Source organism: Oncorhynchus masou, chromosome 23 (genome assembly GCF_036934945.1).
Source record: "Oncorhynchus masou masou isolate Uvic2021 chromosome 23, UVic_Omas_1.1, whole genome shotgun sequence".
Classification (NCBI taxonomy): Eukaryota; Metazoa; Chordata; class Actinopteri; order Salmoniformes; family Salmonidae; genus Oncorhynchus; species Oncorhynchus masou.
Genome location: NC_088234.1, coordinates 4189942 through 4209015, shown reverse-complemented (window position 1 = coordinate 4209015; position 19074 = coordinate 4189942). Strand labels below are relative to the sequence as shown.

The window sequence follows — 19074 nt, the reverse complement described above, 5'->3', positions numbered from 1 at the left end:
ATTTCAGGTATTCGTCCATACATTTTTCTACACTTTTTTCGTTGTTATTTTGCCGCATGTTTGGTTGACATCCGTCCATAGTTGGTTTATCGATGCTGTTGAGTCTTGATAGTCTCACTAGAGACACTAAGAGTTAGTTAGCTTTCTGGTTAACTAACAATATAAAACGTTTTCCATTCAGGCTGTGTAATGAATACCAGGAAACAGTATATATAATGACTGCTGTTTTGTTTCGGTGGAAGCGGCAAGCTTTCGTTTTCACCAAAACATTCCTTTATAGTCTCATTATTATTATTTTTTCTAGACTGTCAATTAAATACTAAATATACCGTGTGTTATATTAACTCGCTATCGTGTACAATTACATAGATGACATAGCTAACGTGTATTCACCAACAATAACGAAACAAATAGCTTCTCGTTTTAGTCCACGGTTGTCTCCTCGCTGTTTCACTCTCAGTGAAGTTTGGTAACTCGACTGGCCGCTGGGAGTTGTAGGCAACACGCCCTTCCTGTGCGCAGGGGCAGAGTGCCAAGAGAACTACATTAACCAACTTGCCCCCACGCAGATTCTCTTCTCTTTTCCCAAACAAACTGTAACGAAAGTAATAAAATAAAATTAAAAATTAAAAGTTCTAGAAACATAAAATAAATTTTTGATTTGTAAGGTTGTTTGTGATTTGATGGTGAATTATCTCTCAATACTAGCAAACTACTTCATTAATAATATAAATATATATATATAAATATATATTTTTTTTATCTTCCTCCATTTGACACATTCTCAATAGGAGTTGTTACCAGATGAGATCGGTGGAAACTATCCTTTGGTTATATATATATTAATTTTTTACATGTTTTTTTTAATAATATTATGCTTATATGTTATTATTTATAGATTATACAAATATATATTTTTTGTAGATGTGAGAGAGAATGGAAAACCTTACACGATAACCCAATAATATAACCTTATATGTAATGTATATGTCGTGTCTTGGTTTCTAATTTGGTTTGCCCCTCCTCCGACGCCGTGCTGTCCCAGGGAGGGCGTTTTGCCAGTGGTTCTGCCCTAATGTGACGCCAGAGTCCGGCAAGCGGGAGGCGAGGAGTCCGGTGTTGTTCTGGAGCGCTTTAAAACAAAACTAACGTCTGTTTAAAACACGGTAATGTAAATGCTTCCTATAATTTTAAATACAAAATAAACAACAGTCCTATGTTTTTCCGACGAAATTGTTTGTTTAAATCGTTTGTTCGAAGCTCAAACTAGAGTAAGAGTTTATTTTACGATTCCAGACTCGTCCAACTTTTCGCTCTATTGTCGTTCTCATTCAGACAAGACTTATCCCCAAAGCATGTAGGCCTATCTTATCATAAACCGTTTTTTAAGTTAAGTTAATAGTTTATCCATTTAGAATCGGTTAAACGATGAACGTTATTATTTTTAAGACCCCGTTTTCTCTCCCTGTAGAAATAACAGTCGGATGTAGTTAGAAACGGATTTTTGTTGTCTTTATGATTTCTCCTTGTCGCAATGATCACATCAAAATACATTTGATTGAATCACATGTACCGCCACTGGAGTGACTGACAGGCCGTCTCTGTCTGAAGCCCAGGTCGGTTGAAAGTGCTCTCAGACCGGGCAAGCTACAGGCCTGTCTCCTGGTCAGTCATAAACAATGTAGCGTCGTTCTGCACAAGGCGGGATAGGAGAGTGGCCCGAGGGTGGGAGGCAAAGGCAGGGTTGCTGTTTCAACATAACTCTTTCTCTCCTGACCCTCCACATCTCCATCTCCCAATTAAACCGCGCCATGGCCGTCCGTGCCTGGACACATTGATGTTTTTCTTCAGCTCTCTATCCTGCAGATAGAAGCAGGGAAATGCGTTGTATCTTATGCGGTAGTGGTGTAGGACGGAGCATCAGGCAGGCCAGACAGTGAAAGGAGAAGGATAGTTTACAGCGAGCCGATTCTTTCAGATCTCGGGTTCGTTTGAGAGTTAAGCTGCTGTGCTCTCAGGTGTGCTGCCTGTCTCTCTCTCTCAAGTGTGCTGCCTGTCTCTCTCTCTCTCAGCTGTGCTGCCTGTCTCTCTCTCTCTCAGCTGTGCTGCCTGTCTCTCTCTCTCTCAGCTGTGCTGCCTGTCTCTCTCTCTCAGCTGTGCTGCCTGTCTCTCTCTCTCTCAGCTGTGCTGCCTGTCTCTCTCTCTCAGCTGTGCTGCCTGTCTCTCTCTCTCAGCTGTGCTGCCTGTCTCTCTCTCTCTCAGCTGTGCTGCCTGTCTCTCTCTCTCAGCTGTGCTGCCTGTCTCTCTCTCTCTCAGCTGTGCTGCCTGTCTCTCTCTCTCTCAGCTGTGCTGCCTGTCTCTCTCTCTCTCTCTCAGCTGTGCTGCCTGTCTCTCTCTCTCTCTCTCAGCTGTGCTGCCTGTCTCTCTCTCTCTCTCTCTCTCAGCTGTGCTGCCTGTCTCTCTCTCTCTCTCTCAGCTGTGCTGCCTGTCTCTCTCTCTCTCTCTCTCTCAGCTGTGCTGCCTGTCTCTCTCTCTCTCTCTCAGCTGTGCTGCCTGTCTCTCTCTCTCTCTCAGCTGTGCTGCCTGTCTCTCTCTCTCTCTCTCAGCTGTGCTGCCTGTCTCTCTCTCTCAGCTCAGCTGTGCTGCCTGTCTCTCTCTCTCTCTCTCAGCTGTGCTGCCTGTCTCTCTCTCTCTCTCTCAGCTGTGCTGCCTGTCTCTCTCTCAGCTGTGCTGCCTGTCTCTCTCTCTCAGCTGTGCTGCCTGTCTCTCTCTCTCTCAGCTGTGCTGCCTGTCTCTCTCGCTCTCTCTCTCTCAGCTGTGCTGCTTGTCTCTCTCTCGCTCTCAGCTGTGCTGCCTGTCTCTCTCTCTCTCTCTCTCTCTCTCTGGTGTGCTGCCTGTCTCTCTCTCTCTCTCTCTCTGGTGCGTTGCCTGTCTCTCTCTCTCTCTGGTGCGCTGGCTGTCTCTCTCTCTCTCTCTCTGGTGTGCTGCCTGTCTCTCTCTCTCTGGTGCGCTGCCTGTCTCTCTCTCTCTCTGGTGCGCTGCCTGTCTCTCTCTCTCTCTCTGGTGCACTGCCTGTCTCTCTCTCTGGTGCACTGCCTGTCTCTCTCTGGTGCGCTGCCTGTCTCTCTCTCTCTGGTGCGCTGCCTGTTTCTCTCTCAGGTGCGCTGTCTCTCTCTCTCTCTCTCAGGTGTGCTGTCTGTCTCTCTCTCTCAGGTGTGCTGTCTGTCTCTCTCTCTCAGGTGTGCTGTAAGGCGTGACAGCGTGATCTGGTCCTACGACTGCCCAACACAACAACACAACTGGCCAACCTCGATCCCTCCATGCAGTAACACTCTACAGGCCAGAGGCTAGCTAGGGCACAACAACACAAAGTGTGATCCTCTCCACACTACTTAGTGTGTATCTGTATGTGACTGAGAGAGAGATACTGAGTACCCGTGTGTGAGAGAGCACCGTCCCCGTGTGTGAGAGAGCGCCGTCCCCGTGTGTGAGAGAGCGCCGTCCCCGTGTGTGAGAGAGCACCGTCCCCGTGTGTGAGAGAGCGCCGTCCCCGTGTGTGAGAGAGCGCCGTCCCCGTGTGTGAGAGAGCACCGTCCCCGTGTGTGAGAGAGCGCCGTCCCCGTGTGTGAGTGTACTGCACTGAGGATATTCTCCCAGAGGACCCCGTCCTTCCCTACGTCGTCATCAAGATGAACGTGACGTCGCTATTCTCCTTCACCAGCCCGGCGGTGAAGAGGCTGCTGGGATGGAAACAGGGGGATGAGGAGGAGAAGTGGGCGGAGAAGGCAGTGGACGCCCTAGTGAAGAAACTGAAGAAGAGGAAGGGGACGATGGAGGAGCTGGAGATGGCTCTCAGCTGTCCCGGACAGCCCAGTGAGTGGTCTAGTGGGGGGAATGTGTGTGTGTGTGTGTGTGTGTGTGTGTGTGTGTGTGTGTGTCTAAATCCTCTCCCCTCTCTCACCAGGTAAGTGTGTGACCATCCCTCGGTCGTTGGACGGTCGTCTCCAGGTGTCCCATCGTAAAGGTCTCCCCCACGTCATCTACTGCAGAGTGTGGAGATGGCCCGACCTACAGTCTCATCATGAACTCAAGGCCTTGGAGTGCTGCCAATTCCCCTTCACAGCCAAACACAAAGATGTCTGTATCAACCCCTACCACTATAAGAGAGTGGACAGTCCTAGTGAGTATACACTGACTCCCTAGTGAGTATACACTGACTCCCTAGTGAGTAAACACTGACTCCCTAGTGAGTATACACTGACTCCCTAGTGAGTATACACTGACTCCCTAGTGAGTATACACTGACTCCCTAGTGAGTATACACTGACTCCCTAGTGAGTATACACTGACTCCCTAGTGAGTATACACTGACTCCCTAGTGAGTATACACTGACCCCCTAGTGAGTATACACTGACCCCCTAGTGAGTATACACTGACCCCTAGTGAGTATACACTGACTCCCTAGTGAGTATACACTGACCCCCTAGTGAGTATACACTGACTCCCTAGTGAGTATACACTGACTCCCTAGTGAGTATACACTGACTCCCTAGTGAGTATACACTGACTCCCTAGTGAGTATACACTGACTCCCTAGTGAGTATACACTGACCCCCTAGTGAGTATACACTGACCCCCTAGTGAGTATACACTGACCCCTAGTGAGTATACACTGCCCCCTAGTGAATATACACTGCCCCCTAGTGAATATACACTGCCCCCTAGTGAATATACACTGCCCCCTAGTGAGTATACACTGTCCCCTAGTGAGTTTACACTGTCCCCTAGTGAGTATACACTGCCCCCTAGTGAGTATACACTGTCCCCTTAGTGAGTATACACTGTCCCCTTAGTGAGTATACACTGTCCCCTAGTGAGTATACACTGTCCCCTAGTGAGTTTACACTGTCCCCTAGTGAGTATACACTGACCCCCTAGTGAGTATACACTGACCCCCTAGTGAGGTTACACTGACCCCCTAGTGAGGTTACACTGACCCCCAGGAGGGGGTGTGGTGGTGTAAGGCAGGAGGGGGTGTGGTGGTGTAAGGCAGGAGGGGGTGTGGTGGTGTAAGGCAGGAGGGGGTGTGGTGGTGTAAGGCAGGAGGGGGTGTGGTGGTGTAAGGCAGGAGGGGGTGTGGTGGTGTAAGGCAGGAGGGGGTGTGGTGGTGTAAGGCAGGAGGGGGTGTGGTGGTGTAAGGCAGGAGGGGGTGTGGTGGTGTAAGGCAGGAGGGGGTGTGGTGGTGTAAGGCAGGAGGGGGTGTGGTGGTGTAAGGCAGGAGGGGGTGTGGTGGTGTAAGGCAGGAGGGGGTGTGGTGGTGTAAGGCAGGAGGGGGTAAATGGCCACTAAATTGACAAAAGTGTCAATGCTGAAACAGGAAAGGGACCCAGCGGATTCCAGGAGAACGCTACCTGCCCCAATGAAAAGTGCCAACTATAACGGTTCCTCCTCCACCAAACTTTACAGTTGCCACTATGCATTTGGGGCAGGTAGTGTTCTCCTGGCATCCCCCACACCCAGATTAGTCCGCCGGACTGCCAGATGGTGAAGTGTGATTGATCACTCCAGAGAACTGCTCCAGAGTTCAATGGCGATGAGCTTTACACCACTCCAGCCAACGTTTGGCATTGCGCATGGTGATCTTAGGCTTGTGTGCGGCTGCTCGGCCACGGAAACCCATTTCACGAAGCTCCAGACAAACAGTTCTTGTGCTGACGTTGCTTCCAGAGGCAGTTGGGAACTCGGTAGTGAGAGTTGCAACCGAGGACAGACGATATTTATAAGCTTCAGCACTCAGCGGTCCCGTTCTGTGAGCTTCTGTGGCCTACCACTTCTTGGCTGAGCCGTTGTTGCTCCTAGACATTTCCACTTCACAATAACAGCACTTATAGTTGACCGGGGTCAGCTCGAGCAGGGCAGAAATTTGACAAACTGATTTGTTGTAAAGGTGGCATCCTAAGACGTTGCCACGTTGAAAGTCACTGAGCTCTTCAGTAAGGCCATTCTACTGCCAATGTTTGTCTATGGAGATTGCATGTCAGCAACGGGTGTGGCTGAAATAGCCAAAGCCACTAATTTGAAGCGGTGTCCACATACTTTTGTGTATACACAATGTACCACGGCTAAGGGCTGTTCTTACCCACGATGCAACTCAGAGTGCCTGGATACAACCCTTAGCCGTGGTATATTGGCCACATACCACAAACCCCCGAGGTGCCTTATTGCTATTATAAATTAGTGACCAACATAATTAGAGCAGTAAAAATAAATGTTTTTGTCATACCCCGTGATATATGGTCTGATATACCACCACTTTCAGCCAATCAGCATTCAGGGCTCGAACAGCCCAGTTTATAATAACAAGTATACTATCTGAAATGGACCTCTACAAGGTTTTAGCTGTATGGAAATAGAGCCAGCTTGCCTTATTGATAAGGGACTGACAACCTCCCCTCTCTCTCCCCCTCCTCAGTGCTGGCCCCTGTCCTGGTCCCTAGGAACAGTGACCTCACACCGAGACCGGGACGCAGCCCCGTTACCATGGCGCCATCGACCAGAACGAGCCTCTCATGCCCCACAACGCCACTTTCCCAGAATCCTTCCCTCCAGGCGGGGGCGGCAACGGAGGGTTGGCGTTCCCTTGTTCCCCTGGCAACAGCTTCCCCAGTTCGCCCGGCAGTGGGTCCAGCAGTATCTCTGCGTTCCCCCACTCCCCACTTAGCTCCGACCCAGACAGCCCCTTCCATGTCCCGGGTAAGACTGGTCCCGAGCTGGCTCACCTCTGGAGCCCTCTCTTTCCTCCCCCTCTCTCCTTTTCTCCTTTCTTTCCTCCCGCTCTCTCCTCTTCTTTCCTCCCTCTCTTTCCTCCTGCTCTCCTCTCTTTTCTCCCTCTCTCTCTCTCTCCTCTCTTTCCTCCCCCTCTCTCCTCTCTTTTCTCCATCTCTCTCTTCTTTTCTCCCTTCCTCCCCCCCTCTCTCCTCTCTTTCCTCCCCCTCTCCTCTCTTTCCTCCCCCTCCTTCCTCTCTTTCCTCCCCTCTCTTCCTCCCTCTCCTCCTTCCTCTCTTTCCTCCCCTCTCCTTCCTCTCTTCCTCCCCCTCTTCCTCCCCCTCCTCTCTTTCCCCTCTCTTTCCTCCCTCTCTCTCCTCCCTCTCTCTCCTCCCTCTCTTTCCTCCCGGTGTTCAATTAGTTTTCTATACCGTAGGTTGTTGTGTTGACTAATAAATGGTGTGTTGTAACACAGCTGACACCCCGCCCCCAGCCTACATGCCTCCAGATGATTATCTGATTCAGGACTGCTCCCAGCCAATGGAAACCAACCTCCTCGCCATGCCAACCGGCCTGGATACCAACAACAGGCCAGGTAACCACAGAAACGCCCATAGACAGTAATATCCGCTCTTCCTGCCTCTCTTCTCTCTCTCTATCCCTCTCTTCTTTCTCCCTCTCTCTCCTTCCTCCTCTCTCTCTCTAGATGTCTCTGAATAACCTCCTCTCTGTCTCTGTCTCTCTCTCTAGATGTTCAGCCAGTAGCCTACGAGGAACCAAAACACTGGTGTTCTATAGTGTACTATGAGCTGAATAACCGCGTGGGTGAGGCGTACCTGGCGTCAGACTCCAGTGTTCTGGTCGACGGCTTCACCGACCCGTCCAATAACCGCAACCGCTTCTGCCTCGGCCTGCTGTCTAACGTCAACCGCAACTCGACCATAGAGAACACACGCAGGCACATCGGCAAAGGTGAGACTCGAGAGTTTAGCTTTAGAAATATTGGTGAGACTGTGGCTATGGCAACAGGGAAGACCCACTAGATGTTGGAACGTTGCTGCGGGGGGGCCAAGAGCATTAGTGAGGTCAGGCACTGACGTTGGGGGTGATTAGGCCTCTGGCTCGCAGTCGGCGTCCCAATTCATCCTAAAGGTGTTCGATGGGTTTGAGGTCGAGGCTCCATTTTGTTATTTTCCTCCAGGCTAAATCCTAGAGGAAAACCTGGTTCAGTCTGCTTTCCACCAGACACTGGGAGATGAATTCACCTTTCAGCAGGACAGTAACCTAAAACATAAAGCCAAATATATACTAGAGTTGCATACCAAGGCGACATGGAATGTTCCTGAGTAACTGAGTTACAGCTCTGACATAAATCTGCTTGAAAATCTATGGCAAGATTTGAAAATGGTTGTCTAGCAACGATCAACAACCATTTTGACAAGAGTTTTTGAAAAGAATAATGGGCAAATATTGCACAATCCAGGTGTACAAAGCTGTTTGAGACTGACCCAGAAAGACTCACAGCTCTTAGAGACTGACCCAGAAAGACTCACAGCTCTTAGAGACTGACCCAGAAAGACTCACAGCTCTTAGAGACTGACCCAGAAAGACTCACAGCTCTTAGAGACTGACCCAGAAAGACTCACAGCTCTTAGAGACTGACCCAGAAAGACTCACAGCTCTTAGAGACTGACCCAGAAAGACTCACAGCTCTTAGAGACTGACCCAGAAAGACTCACAGCTCTTAGAGACTGACCCAGAAAGACTCACAGCTCTTAGAGACTGACCCAGAAAGACTCACAGCTCTTAGAGACTGACCCAGAAAGACTCACAGCTCTTAGAGACTGACCCAGAAAGACTCACAGCTCTTAGAGACTGACCCAGAAAGACTCACAGCTCTTAGACTTACCCAGGAAGACTCACAGCTCTTAGAGACTGACCCAGGAAGACTCACAGCTCTTAGAGACTGGCCCAGGAAGACTCACAGCTCTTAGAGACTGGCCCAGGAAGACTCACAGCTCTTAGAGACTGACCCAGAAAGACTCACAGCTCTTAGAGACTTACCCAGAAAGACTCAGCTGTAATAGCTTTCTAACACGTATTGACTCAGGGGTGTAAAAGGTATTTCCCCCACTTTCAGATTTGTTTCTATTTCTGAATATTTTTGATACAAAATGTTATCAGATCTTCAACCAAAACCTAATATTAGATCAAGGGAACTTGACTTTACAAATAACAAAAAAGAAAATGGATACTTTATTTAATGAACAAAGTTATGCAAAACCCAATTCCCCTGTGTGAAAAAGTCATTTCCCCCTTTACACTGAATCTCTGGTTCTCCTTTAGCCTCAATGACTCCAACCAACCACTTCCTGTAGTTGTTGACCAACCAAACACTTCCTGTAGTTGTGGATCAGTCTCTCACATCTCTGTGGAGGAGTTTACTGTAGCAGCAATGACTCCAACCAACCACTTCCTGTAGTTGTTGACCAACCAAACACTTCCTGTAGTTGTGGATCAGTCTCTCACGTCTCTGTGGAGGAGTTTACTGTAGCAGCAATGACTCCAACCAAACACGTCCTGTAGTTGTGGACCAACCAACCACTTCCTGTAGTTGTGGACCAACCAACCACTTCCTGTAGTTGTGGACCAACCAACCACTTCCTGTAGTTGTGGACCAACCAACCACTTCCTGTAGTTGTGGACCAACCAACCACATTCTGTAGTTGTGGACCAACCAACCACTTCCTGTAGTTGTGGACCAACCAACCACTTCCTGTAGTTGTGGACCAACCAACCACTTCCTGTAGTTGTGGACCAACCAACCACTTCCTGTAGTTGTGGACCAGTCTCTCACGTCTCTGTGGAGGAAGTTTGACACACTGTCAAGCTCTGCCACAACATCTCAATTGGGTTTAGGTCTGGACTTTGACTAAGGCTTCTATTAAGGCAAGTCGTCCAGGTCCTGAGGCAGCAAAGCATCCCTAAACCATCACACTACCACCACCACGCTGACCCCAAACCATCTCACTACCACCACCACGCTGACCCCAAACCATCTCACTACCACCACCACGCTGACCCCAAACCATCTCACTACCACCACCACGCTGACCCCAAACCATCTCACTACCACCACCATGCTGACCCCAAACCATCTCACTACCACCACCATGCTGACCCCAAACCATCACACTACCACCACCACGCTGACCCCAAACCACCACGCTGACCCCAAACCATCACACTACCACCACCATGCTGACCCCAAACCATCACACTACCACCACCATGCTGACCCCAAACCATCACACTACCACCACGCTGACCCCAAACCACCACGCTGACCCCAAACCATCACACTACCACCACCACGCTGGACCCCAAACCATCACACTACCACCACCATGCTGGACCCCAAACCATCACACTACCACCACCACGCTGACCCCAAACCATCACACTACCACCACCACGCTGACCCCAAACCATCACACTACCACCGCCATGTTGGACCCCAAACCATCACACTACCACTGCCATGCTGGACCCCAAACCATCACACTACCACCGCCATGCTGGACCCCAAACCATCACACTACCACCACCACGCTGACCCCAAACCATCACACTACCACCACCACGCTGGACCCCAAACCATCACACTACCACCACCACGCTGACCCCAAACCATCACACTACCACCACCACGCTGGCCCCAAACCATCACACTACCACCGCCACGCTGGACCCCAAACCATCACACTACCACCGCCACGCTGGACCCCAAACCATCACACTACCACCGCCACGCTGGACCCCAAACCATCACACTACCACCGCCACGCTGGACCCCAAACCATCACACTACCACCGCCACGCTGGACCCCAAACCATCACACTACCACCGCCACGCTGGACCCCAAACCATCACACTACCACCGCCACGCTGGACCCCAAACCATCACACTACCACCGCCACGCTGGACCCCAAACCATCACACTACCACCGCCACGCTGGACCCCAAACCATCACACTACCACCGCCACGCTGACCCCAAACCATCACACTACCACCGCCACGCTGGACCCCAAACCATCACACTACCACCGCCACGCTGGACCCCAAACCATCACACTACCACCGCCACGCTGGACCCCAAACCATCACACTACCACCGCCACGCTGGACCCCAAACCATCACAATACCACCGCCATGCTGACCCCAAACCATCACACTACCACCACCATGCTGACCCCAAACCATCACACTACCACCGCCATGCTGACCCCAAACCATCACACTACCACCACCACGCTGGACCCCAAACCATCACAATACCACCGCCACGCTGGACCCCAAACCATCACACCACCACGCTGACCCCAAACCATCACACTACCACCGCCATGCTGGACCCCAAACCATCACACTACCACCACCATGCTGGACCCCAAACCATCACACTACCACCACCATGCTGGACCCCAAACCATCACACTACCACCACCACGCTGACCCCAAACCATCACACTACCACCACCACGCTGACCCCAAACCATCACACTACCACCGCCACGCTGGACCCCAAACCATCACACTACCACCGCCACGCTGGACCCCAAACCATCACACTACCACCGCCACGCTGGACCCCAAACCATCACACTACCACCGCCACGCTGGACCCCAAACCATCACACTACCACCGCCACGCTGGACCCCAAACCATCACACTACCACCGCCACGCTGGACCCCAAACCATCACACTACCACCGCCACGCTGGACCCCAAACCATCACACTACCACCACCACGCTGGACCCCAAACCATCACACTACCACCACCATGCTGGACCCCAAACCATCATCTCATTGAAGTAGACATTTTCATCAAAATCAAAGTTGGTGATTGTTGTTCGGATGTCCAAAGGCTGTGTTCGGTCATAGGAGACATTTAGTATCTCTGTTCAGAGTCCTAACCTCCTCCTCCTCTCCCCAGGTGTCCACCTCTACTACGTAGGGGTGAGGTGTCTGAGTGACACCAGTATCTCTGTTCAGAGTCCTCACCTCCTCCTCCTCCCCAGGTGTCCACCTCTACTACGTAGGGGGTGAGGTGTCTGAGTGACACCAGTATCTCTGTTCAGAGTCCTAACCTCCTCCTCCTCTCCCCAGGTGTCCACCTCTACTACGTAGGGGGTGAGGTGTCTGAGTGAAACCAGTATCTTCGTTCAGAGTCCTAACCTCCTCCTCCTCCTCCTCCCCAGGTGTCCACCTCTACTACGTAGGAGGTGAGGTGTCTGAGTGAAACCAGTATCTTCGTTCAGAGTCCTAACCTCCTCCTCCTCCCCAGGTGTCCACCTCTACTACGTAGGAGGTGAGGTGTCTGAGTGACACCAGTATCTCTGTTCAGAGTCCTAACCTCTTCCTCCTCTCCCCAGGTGTCCACCTCTACTACGTAGGAGGTGAGGTGTCTGAGTGACACCAGTATCTCTGTTCAGAGTCCTAACCTCCTCCTCCTCCTCCCCAGGTGTCCACCTCTACTACGTAGGAGGTGAGGTGTCTGAGTGACACCAGTATCTCTGTTCAGAGTCCTAACCTCCTCCTCCTCCCCAGGTGTCCACCTCTACTACGTAGGAGGTGAGGTGTCTGAGTGACACCAGTATCTCTGTTCAGAGTCCTAACCTCCTCCTCCTCCTCCCCAGGTGTCCACCTCTACTACGTAGGAGGTGAGGTGTCTGAGTGACACCAGTATCTCTGTTCAGAGTCCTAACCTCCTCCTCCTCTCCCCAGGTGTCCACCTCTACTACGTAGGAGGTGAGGTGTCTGAGTGACACCAGTATCTCTGTTCAGAGTCCTAACCTCCTCCTCCTCCTCCCCAGGTGTCCACCTCTACTACGTAGGGGGTGAGGTGTCTGAGTGACACCAGTATCTCTGTTCAGAGTCCTAACCTCCTCCTCCTCCTCCCCAGGTGTCCACCTCTACTACGTAGGAGGTGAGGTGTCTGAGTGACACCAGTATCTCTGTTCGGAGTCCTAACCTCCTCCTCCTCTCCCCAGGTGTCCACCTCTACTACGTAGGAGGTGAGGTGTCTGAGTGAAACCAGTATCTCTGTTCGGAGTCCTAACCTCCTCCTCCTCCCCCAGGTGTCCACCTCTACTACGTAGGAGGTGAGGTGTCTGAGTGACACCAGTATCTCTGTTCAGAGTCCTAACCTCCTCCTCCTCCTCCCCAGGTGTCCACCTCTACTACGTAGGAGGTGAGGTGTCTGAGTGACACCAGTATCTCTGTTCAGAGTCCTAACCTCCTCCTCCTCCTCCCCAGGTGTCCACCTCTACTACGTAGGAGGTGAGGTGTCTGAGTGACACCAGTATCTCTGTTCAGAGTCCTAACCTCCTCCTCCTCCTCCCCAGGTGTCCACCTCTACTACGTAGGAGGTGAGGTGTATGCAGAGTGTCTGAGTGACACCAGTATCTTCGTTCAGAGTCGTAACTGTAACTATCATCACGGTTTCCACCCCACCACGGTGTGTAAGATCCCTAGTGGCTGCAGTCTGAAGATCTTTAACAACCAGGTAGGTAGACAGGTCACACACACACACACAACGACCGGAAGGTTCCATTTATACCTCTCTGTCTTTCAGAGGAGAATATAATATAATTATTAACCCCACTGGTCAATAGTTTTAGAACATTCCAGGGGTTCCAGAGGTTTTTCTTCATTTTTTAAAACTATTTTCTACATTGTAGATTAGTAGTGAAGACATCAAAACTATGAAATAAAACATATGGAATCATGTAGTAACCAAAACAAAAGTGTAAAACAAATAAAATCTTTCCTTTTCTTTTGACTACCTCATGAAGCTGGTTGAGAGAAGGCCAAGAGTGTGCAAAGCTGTCATCAAGGCAAAGGGTGGCTACTTTGAAGAATCTCAAATAGTTTTTGGTTACTAAATTATTCCATAGGTGTTATTTCATAGTTTTGATGTCTTCACTATTATTCTACAATGTAGAACATAGTAAAAAATGAAGAAAAACCCTTGAATGAGTAGGTGTCCTAACTTTTGACTGGTACTGTATGTATACTTTATATAGTATAAGGCAGAAGACACGTTTCTACCTTGTACAATTGGAATGTAAAGTTATGCTCTTCTTCACCAGGAATTTGCCCAGCTACTGGCCCAGTCAGTGAACCACGGCTTTGAGGCTGTTTACGAGCTCACCAAGATGTGTACCATACGCATGAGCTTCGTCAAGGTAAACACGGGGTCAGGGGAGGGGTCAAGGGTTACAGGTGGGCAATGTGTACCATACGCATGAGCTTCGTCAAGGTAAACACGGGGTCAGGGGAGGGGTCAAGGGTTACAGGTGGACAATGTGTACCATACGCATGAGCTTCGTCAAGGTAAACACGGGGTCAGGGGAGGGGTCAAGGGTTACAGGTGGGCAATGTGTACCATACGCATGAGCTTCGTCAAGGTAAACACGGGGTCAGGGAGGGGTCAAGGGTTACAGGTGGGCAATGTGTACCATACGCATGAGCTTCGTCAAGGTAAACACGGGGTCAGGGGAGGGGTCAAGGGTTACAGGTGGGCAATGTGTACCATACGCATGAGCTTCGTCAAGGTAAACACGGGGTCAGGGGAGGGGTCAAGGGTTACAGGTGGGCAATGTGTACCATACGCATGAGCTTCGTCAAGGTAAACACGGGGTCAGGGGAGGGGTCAAGGGTTACAGGTGGGCAATGTGTACCATACGCATGAGCTTCGTCGAGGTAAACACGGGGTCAGGGGAGGGGTCAAGGGTTACAGGTGGGCAATGTGTACTGTACGCATGAGCTTCGTCGAGGTAAACACGGGGTCAGGGGAGGGGTCAAGGGTTACAGGTGGCCAATGTGTACTGTACGCATGAGCTTCGTCGAGGTAAACACGGGGTCAGGGGAGGGGTCAAGGGTTACAGGTGGGCAATGTGTACTGTACGCATGAGCTTCGTCGAGGTAAACACGGGGTCAGGGGAGGGGTCAAGGGTTACAGGTGGGCAATGTGTACTGTACGCATGAGCTTCGTCGAGGTAAACATGGGTCAGGGGAGGGGTTAACTTGTTTTTCAACTTCTCCACAAATTTCTTGTTAACAAACTATAGTTTTGGCAAGTTGGACAGGACATCTAGTTTGTACATGACACAAGTCAAGCTCAGGAAGTAGACACATTCTGTCTCCTCGAGATGAACGTACTTTGGTGTGAAAAGTGCAAATCAATCCCAGAACAGCAAAGGACCTTGTGAAGATCCTGGAGGAAACAGGTACAAAAGTATCTATATCCACAGTAAAACGAGTCCTATATCAACATAACCTGAAAGGCCGCTCAGCAAGGAAGAAGCCACTGCTCCAAAACCGCCATAAAAAAGCCAGACTACAGTTTGCAACTGCACATGAAGACAACGATCGTACTTTTGGAGAAATGTCCTCTGGTCTGATAATAGAACTGTTTGGCCATAATGACCATCGTTATGTTTGGAGGAAAAAGGGGAGGATTGCAAGCCGAAGAACACCATCCCAACCGTGAAGCATGGGGGTGGCAGCATCATGTTGTGGGTGTGCTTTGCTGCAGGAGGGACTGGTGCACTTCACAAAGTAGATGGCATTAAGAGGCAGGAAAATGATGTGTTGAGATGTTGCTTCAGTATATCCACATCTGTCAGGAAGTTAAAGCTGGTTTACAAATGGGTCTTCCAAATGGACAATGACCCCAAGCATACTTCCAAAGTTGTGGCAAAATGGCTTAAGGACGTCAAGGTATTGGAGTGGCCATCAGAAAGTTAACCGAAATGTTTGACCCAAGTTAAACAATGTAAAGGCAATGCTACCAAATACTAATTGAGTGTACGTAAACTTCTGACCCACTGGGAATGTGATGAAAGAAAGAAAAGCTGAAATAAATCATTCTCTCTACTATTATTCTGACATTTCACATTCTTAAAATAAAGTGGTGATCCCAACTGACCTAGGACAGGGAATGTTTACTATGATTAAATGTCAGGAATTGTGAAAAACTGAGTTTAAATGTATTTGGCTAGAGGTGTATGTAAACTTCCTACTTCAACTGTAGTTCCACATTGTTCTGGTACTTCCTGTATATAACTCTATTCTTGTGTATTGTATATTATTCAACTCTGCATCGTTGTCAAGGGCTCATAAGCATTTCACGGATGGGTCTCTACCCGTTGTTTTTCGGCACGTGACAAATACAATTAGATTTGAAGGGTCAGGGGTTAACAGGTGGTCGACGAGCTCATCCCATTCTCTAGTCTTGCTGTCTCCGAATGCTCAATCCTGCAAGTTTTCAGTTGTGTTGTGCAGTGTACCCTCTAATCGTGTGTGTTCCTCTTCCTCCCCCAGGGTTGGGGTGCAGAGTACCACCGCCAGGACGTGACCAGCACCCCCTGCTGGATAGAGGTGCACCTGCACGGCCCTCTACAGTGGCTGGACAAAGTCCTCACACAGATGGGCTCTCCCCACAACCCCATCTCCTCCGTGTCCTAACACACACACAGCCTCTCGACGCCACATGATCAAATGTTATTTTTTAACTTTTTTTGTATTTTTTTATCTGCTGAGAGAGAGAGAAAACACAACACAACGTTATTCATCATCCCATATTACAATATCTGTCTTGACTGGAGTAGCCCAGAGAATCAGCTATGAATAGCTAGGCTAATTGAGGCCACATGCTGCAATTTCTCCCCAACCCCATTCAGATGAGAAAACATCAGCACTCCTATTGGTTACTCCCAACCCCATTCAGATGAGAAAACATCCCTCCTATTGGTTACTCCCAACCCCATTCAGATGAGAAAACAGCCCTCCTATTGGTTACTCCCAACCCCATTCAGATGAGAAAACAGCCCTCCTATTGGTTACTCCCAACCCCATTCAGATGAGAAAACAGCCCTCCTATTGGTTACTCCCAACCCCATTCAGATGAGAAAACAGCCCTCCTATTGGTTACTCCCAACCCCATTCAGATGAGAAAACATCAGCCCTCCTATTGGTTACTCCCAACCCCATTCAGATGAGAAAACAGCCCTCCTATTGGTTACTCCCAACCCCATTCAGATGAGAAAACAGCCCTCCTATTGGTTACTCCCAACCCCATTTTTGCTAGCTTTGAGTTCCCATATGTTATTCCATCTTGCATTAGTGAACTCACTCCGCTTGCGTCACATTGAGCCTCTTTGATTGGCCAACATAACAACAAGCTACACAGTGAAGGCTACCGGTCTTTTTTTTACAGGACCACATAAAAACTACCTTGAAAAGTTAGTGAATAATCTGATATTTCATGGTATATCCTTGTATGTAACAATGTCACATGGGCCATTTAATTTACCATGACCAAGCTGGACAATCAGGACTGAGGGACTATCTGGCCTCAATCGGGACCGAGACATCTGTGATCGGCTAGCACTGCCTGGCCTCAATCGGGACCGAGACATCTGTGATCGGCTAGCTCTGCCTGGCCTCAATCAGGGCCGAGACATCATCTGTGATCGGCTAGCACTGCCTAGCCCCAATCAGGGCCGAGACATCACCTGTGATCGGCTAGCACTGCCTGGCCAGCCAGGACAATTGTGGAATCTTTTCTTAATTGGATTTGCTCAACTCCTACATCCTCTCGCCTCCTTTTGTAAAAGGTCAAAGGGTAATCAAGAGGCGTCGAGGAGAGGGAACACGGGACGAAAATGCGCTTGTATGAAATGAGACTCCGAGTTCACTCGCATGTCATCAGGCAAATGACTTGGATCCCAATTAAAACATGTAAAGTGATCAGAACAAATGAGGTTAGTTGTGAAGTACATGTTCTAGATAAAACTATAAGTAGTATATTGTTTTTAAACAGACCTATAGGGCACCCTATTCCCTACATAGTACACTACTTTAGACCCTGGCCTATAGAGCACCCTATTCCCTACATAGTACACTACTTTAGACCAGGGCCTATGGAGCACCCTATTCCCTACATATTCCCTAATACAGTGTCTTAGACCAGGGTAGGGCACGATGTTAGGAGATAGGGGGCCATATTAGAAGGTGAAACTTTGATATTTTTGATGTATTATGATGTATCTGAATGTTTTTATTCGTCAGCGACGACTACTAGTCAATGTATATCCCAAATGGCCCCCTATTCCCTACATAGTACACTACTTTAGATCCTGGCCTATAGGGCACCCTATTCCCTACATAGTACACTACTTTAGACCCTGGGCTATAGGGCACCCTATTCCCTACATAGTACACTACTTTAGACCCTGGGCTATAGGGCACCCTATTCCCTACATAGTACACCACTTTAGATCCTGGCCTATAGGGCACCCTATTCCCTACATAGTACACTACTTTAGACCCTGACCTATAGGGCACCCTATTCCCTACATAGTACACCACTTTAGATCAGGGCCTATAGGGCACCCTATTCCCTACATAGTACACTACTTTAGATCAGGGCCTGTAGGGCACCCTATTCCCTACATAGTACACTACTTTAGAACCTGGGCTATAGGGCACCCTATTCCCTACATAGTACACCACTTTAGATCAGGGCCTGTAGGGCACCCTATTCCCTACATAGTACACTACTTTAGAACCTGGGCTATAGGGCACCCTATTCCCTACATAGTACACCACTTTAGATCAGGGCCTGTAGGGCACCCTATTCCCTACATAGTACACTACTTTAGACCCTGACCATTACAAACAGATGTGATGTGCTGTCTGTTCCATAAACACCTGTAGTTTTATTTTTAAAGTTTAAATAAAAGCGAGCATTTCTTATTGGATGTGGTTTGGAGTTTACATTGTAGTGATAAACACTATGGTCAGTTTACTCTGTAGTGATAAACGCTATGGTCAGTTTACTCTGTAGTGATAAACACTATGGTCAGTTTACTCTAGTGATAAACACTATGGTCAGTTTACTCTGTAGTGATAAACACTATGGTCAGTTTACTCTAGTGATAAACACTATGGTCAGTTTACTCTAGTGATAAACACTATGGTCAATTTACTCTAGTGATAAACACTATGGTCAGTTTACTCTGTAGTGATAAACACTATGGTCAGTTTACTCTAGTGATAAACACTGGTCAGTTTACTCTTTAGTGATAAACACTATGGTCAGTTTACTCTGTAGTGATAAACACTGGTCAGTTTACTCTAGTGATAAACACTATGGTCAGTTTACTCTGTAGTGATAAACACTATGGTCAGTTTACTCTAGTGATAAACACTATGGTCAGTTTACTCTAG

At 49.1% G+C, this 19074-nt stretch overlaps 2 protein-coding genes and 1 pseudogene across 2 annotated transcripts in view; 1 reads left to right on the top strand and 2 right to left on the bottom strand.

Annotated features, from left to right (window-relative positions):
- Window positions 1-470, bottom strand: part of LOC135511202 (OTU domain-containing protein 4-like) — a 32893-nt gene extending 32423 nt beyond the window's left edge. Inside the window, 1 exon segment of the mRNA XM_064932836.1 lies at window positions 1-470. This exon segment is cut by the window's left edge and continues 68 nt beyond it. Within this exon segment, the coding sequence (XP_064788908.1) occupies window positions 1-79 (79 nt within the window). The 5' untranslated portion in view covers window positions 80-470.
- LOC135510193 (GRB2-associated-binding protein 1-like) overlaps window positions 1-19074 on the bottom strand; it is a 378827-nt gene that overhangs the window by 255906 nt on the left and 103847 nt on the right. The gene's annotated exons all lie outside the window — the stretch shown is intronic.
- Window positions 813-18605, top strand: LOC135510190 (mothers against decapentaplegic homolog 1-like; annotated as a pseudogene).